This window comes from Erythrolamprus reginae, chromosome 1, assembly GCF_031021105.1.
Source record: "Erythrolamprus reginae isolate rEryReg1 chromosome 1, rEryReg1.hap1, whole genome shotgun sequence".
Taxonomy (NCBI): domain Eukaryota; kingdom Metazoa; phylum Chordata; class Lepidosauria; order Squamata; family Dipsadidae; genus Erythrolamprus; species Erythrolamprus reginae.
In genome coordinates this window covers 209,618,942-209,623,268 of record NC_091950.1, presented here as the reverse complement: position 1 = coordinate 209,623,268, position 4,327 = coordinate 209,618,942, and the positions used below count along the sequence as shown (strand labels likewise).

At 40.2% G+C, this 4,327-nt stretch overlaps 1 protein-coding gene across 2 annotated transcripts in view; it reads left to right on the top strand.

The window, feature by feature from the left end:
• Positions 1–494: 494 nt before the first annotated feature.
• LOC139156471 (MOB-like protein phocein) overlaps positions 495–4,327 on the top strand; it is a 37,303-nt gene continuing 33,470 nt past the window's right edge. For both annotated transcript variants that reach the window (XM_070732112.1, XM_070732111.1), the window contains exons 1-2: positions 495–578; positions 3,393–3,557. In XM_070732112.1, coding sequence (XP_070588213.1) covers positions 576–578; positions 3,393–3,557 — 168 coding nt within the window. In that variant the 5' untranslated portion in view covers positions 495–575. The remainder of the gene's footprint in view (positions 579–3,392; positions 3,558–4,327) is intronic.

Here is a 4,327-nt window from a genome sequence, read left to right as displayed (position 1 = left end):
GAGGCCGCCCCGGAACGAGCTTAGCGGCAACTCCGCCGGGCCCGCCCCCTCCCTGCGCCACGCCCCTTCGGCTCCCATTCAGGCTGGCCGCGCGATGGAAGAGGCGGAGCTTCCGGGAGACGCCCGCGTTGATTGGCCCGCTCTTCCCAAGGCTGCGTCTCTGAGGGTTATACAGGTTCCCGGGCTGCGTACTTCCAGAATTTTCTGGAATGCCCATGCTCACCAGAGGTCGTGCTCAGCAGTGACATCACTTCCGGGCATGTGTCGCCTTTTTTTGGATGACAAAGCGCCGAATTGAGAGGGAAACAGCGAAGGAGTTTACCCCGGGGGAGTAAACCAGGAGAAATTCAATTCAATTCAATTTATTAGATTTGTATGCGACCCTTGAAAAGAAAGGCGAAGGTCTCTCCCGCCTGATAACACAGGAAGCAGTTTCCCCTCTCCGGAGTGGGTGTGGCTGGCGCATGCGCATTCCCTGACCCTTTCACGTGTGGGTTTGCCCGCTAACAGCAGTGGGGAGCACGCGCCGGGGCAGCGGCAGGAACCGAGAAAGGGGATCATTGGAAGCAGCCGGCATGGTGAGTGACTGACGGGCTTCTGCTCCTCCGCCTTTGGTCACCCGTGGAGCATAGAAGCGGGGAAAGTGGAGGGAAACGAGCCTTGAGACCTCCTTTTTTCGGCCTAGCGCAGGGGTAGGCAAAGTTGGCTCTTCTATGACTTGTGGACTTCAACTCCCAGAATTCCTGAGCTAGCATGATTGGCTCAGGAATTCTGGGAGTTGAAGCCCACAAGTCATGGAAGAGCCAACTTTGCCTACCGCTGCCCTAGCGGGATGTGGGTCTCCACGATCTCCACTTCGTCCTTCTGTCCACTGTGATTCCAGCAGACTTCTTCCAAAGGGTAGAGGACACGGGAAGGTTATTCCAGCCCTCTGGTTCTTCGGAATCCTTTGGCGGCATCCTAAGAGATGCTCGATAGGTCAAACTTTTGGTTTCGGCTAAAACAAGCGATCGTGCAGCAATGGGAAAAACTTAAAAGATCCGAAATGTTTGGGAGATTAAACCGAGAAAAGATTTTGCACATGCCTTCGTCTTCCTCCTCTATTGTTGGAAAGTGGTATTGCTTAGGACTAAGACCCCTCTAATATTCGGTATAAACCATAACTCGGTTACCCGGAAGAAGTGAGATATTATTTCTAAAAAAGTTGTGTGGGTGTCCACTGCACTGATTTTTGCAGCCTTATTTGAAAGGAACCAACACAAAAACGTGTATGATAGGAAAAAACGTGCGTTCTAATGAAATAAAAATGAAGATGATTGAAGGTGAGAAAACAGAGCTGTTTTTTTCACTTTCAATCATCTTTATTAGAAAGAGCACGTTTTTTTTCTATCCTCTTTTCCCACCTTCAATCATCTTCGTTTTTATTTCATTAGAAAGCAGTTTTTTTCTTTCATACACGTTTTTATGATAGTTTATTTTCAAATAAGGCTTCAATTTCACCTGGTCCACTTGACAAAGAATGACCCATGTATAAGTCGGCCAAAATGCATCTAAGAATATTACCATGCCCTGTGCTATGGAATTATTCATTCAAAAATATGTCTAGTTTGGGTTTTTAAAAAACTTATTTAATATTTTTGCTAAAACTGAGGCATCACCCAAAAAGCTTTATTCTGTTTATACTGGATTTTAAAATATGCATGTTGCATAGCGCATCTGCAGCCAGTTCTTGTTGAAATGAACACTGAATTCAGGGGGACATTGCCAGGCTATTGAGTGTATGTGTAGTTTTTATTTGAAATTTTGTGAACCTTTGTAACTACAAAATTGTGTAAGAAGGTTGCTGTGTGAAATTTCTCTGGTAGAGCAGCCATAATAGTTCTCTGGTAGAGCAGCCATAATAGTTAACGCCCATTTAAAGACATACATGACACAGAATGAGGGGAAATAGGCTTAATTTTTTTAAAAATATATTGTAACTGCTGCTTAAAACTGGTTTTCGTGGGAAATAGAATTTAATTAGCTTTGTGCTGGAAATGTTTTAATAAAAACTCCCTTCCTGCTGTCTTGTTCATGTTTAATTTCCTTTCTCATCTCTTGGTGCAAAAGAAATCCTATTTCAAAACAGGATTGATAAATCGCATAGTTTTGAGCCCTCTGTCAGGATTTGTTTTCGGAAAGTTAACTTGGATAGGACACTAAAAAGGATTCTCCTTGTAGGCACCAATGGATATATTTGGAGGTGTTTGTGGATGGCTGTTTTGATAAGGTTGCTGAAAAGCCCATAGGAAAAAAGATTACAAGCATTACTGTATACCCTTTTCAGTTACTTGCATGCCATGGATATTTTTCTGTACAGTATTAGAGGCTGGCTCAGTTTTCTTTTCCTGGTGCAACAGTGGCCTCTAGAGGATTCTAGAGTACACTAGAAGAATCTTCTAGTAATTTCTGTCATCATCCATGCCATAATCTAGCTCTAGAATCAGCTAGAATTTATTGAAAGAAACATCCTAAATGAATTTGCTAAGATTCCTTTTGATTTGATTTGTTTTCACTTAATTAAAACAAGTAGTTATTATTTGAAATCATTTATTCTTTGTGCAAGTAAATTGCATAGCATCATTTTACACTTAACTATATAAATTTATTGCATGATAATTTACAGATGGTAGAATGAATCTGCAGTTAAGGAACTGATTTGATGCATTTAACTGAGCTGAATAAAGCACTTATAGAATTTTTAAAAATCACACTAAAATATCTATAGTAGCCAAGCCTTCCAAATGCCCGTCCAAAGTTCACTATGCCTAAACTGTTGAATGTTAACTTAAAATTATCTTGAAGTTAATATTTTCTTCAGACGTTTTACAATTAACTCACACTTCTTTCCATATGTCATTGTAGTGGCCAAAGATCAATTTCTCTGTTCTTCGCTCCTTGTGCAGAAGATTGGAGAATTGTCTAAATTAGACAAGGAAAAGGAGGGGGGTGGGGGATAAGATACTTAGTGATACTCATTTGCTTAGTTATGAGTACGAAGTTATGACTGCACTAGAAAAGTGACTTTTGACCATTTCTTCACTCCTAATGACTGCTGCAGCATTCTCATTCATGGTCACATGATCAAAAGTCAGTCACTTGGTCATTGGCTCATATTCATGATGGTTACAATGTCCCAGGGTCATCTGGTAATCTTTTGTGAGCTTTTGATATACAAAGTCAGTGGGGAAGCCAGATTGGTTTAACTGTAATTTTAGCATCAGAGGGTTCTTTTCAGAGCCCTTAATGTATTTCATATTCCATACAAGCTATATAAGCCCTAAGTTAGTTTATAGATGACAAATTAATTTTGCTATGGCTTCATGATGACTTCTAATTTTGTTTTTTAACAGGCAGGACAGGCATTTAAAAAATTTCTTCCTCTTTTTGACCGAGTACTGGTCGAAAGATGTTTGGCTGAGACAGTAACTAAAGGAGGAATTATGATTCCAGAAAAATCTCAAGGAAAGGTGTTACAAGCCACTGTTGTGGCGGTTGGATCAGGTTCAAAAAACAAGGTAATTAGGAATTTAGTCATAATTATGTTTTTTCATAGCTTTTCAGAAGAATTCAGAAGAATTCAATGGGAAAGTCTGTAGTCATTTCGAAATTGTTTTCCTGCTGCTGTTTTATCCATGCATGGCCATTCTATATTTTTGTTTAAGTAAGAAAATATATCTGAAGTGATGACTCAAAAGAACATGGTTTGTCTAATTTATCTGTAAGGTCCTTCATGCCACAGTGAATGGTGATTTGAAAAATCACTAGTCTCTTAATTGTTTCTGCCCATCCTGTATGTTTGGACAGATTCAGTGTGCTCTGAATTTCTTCAGTAAATCTCTTCTTGCAGAACTGAAGAAGAACACCTTCTCTGTTGAAGCACCCACCCTTTGGTACAGTATCTCCTTGGACTGTGCTTTAAAAATTCTGAAACTCTGCCTGGGGTTAGGTTAACCCTTGGCAATTTGGGGGGTGTTAGTTTTCTTACTTTGTTCACATAGATATGTTCCTTTTTAAGAAATCCAGTAAATATACTCACTATAATAAAATGGGGTGGTTAAAAGATATACAGGCCATTTAACTAGCCTTTTCTCTGGATTTTTTAAATTATGCCCTTGGTTTCTTGCGTTCATTGAATACAAACGAAGGGTGCTTGGATCATACATTTCACATTTCAGAGGTTTGAATGGACAATTTGATTTTTAAGGAGCAAGTGACATAAAGCAAATGTGTATCATCATTTTCCTGCTTTACCGTCCTGTGCTCAGCCTATTCTCCCATTTTCCTT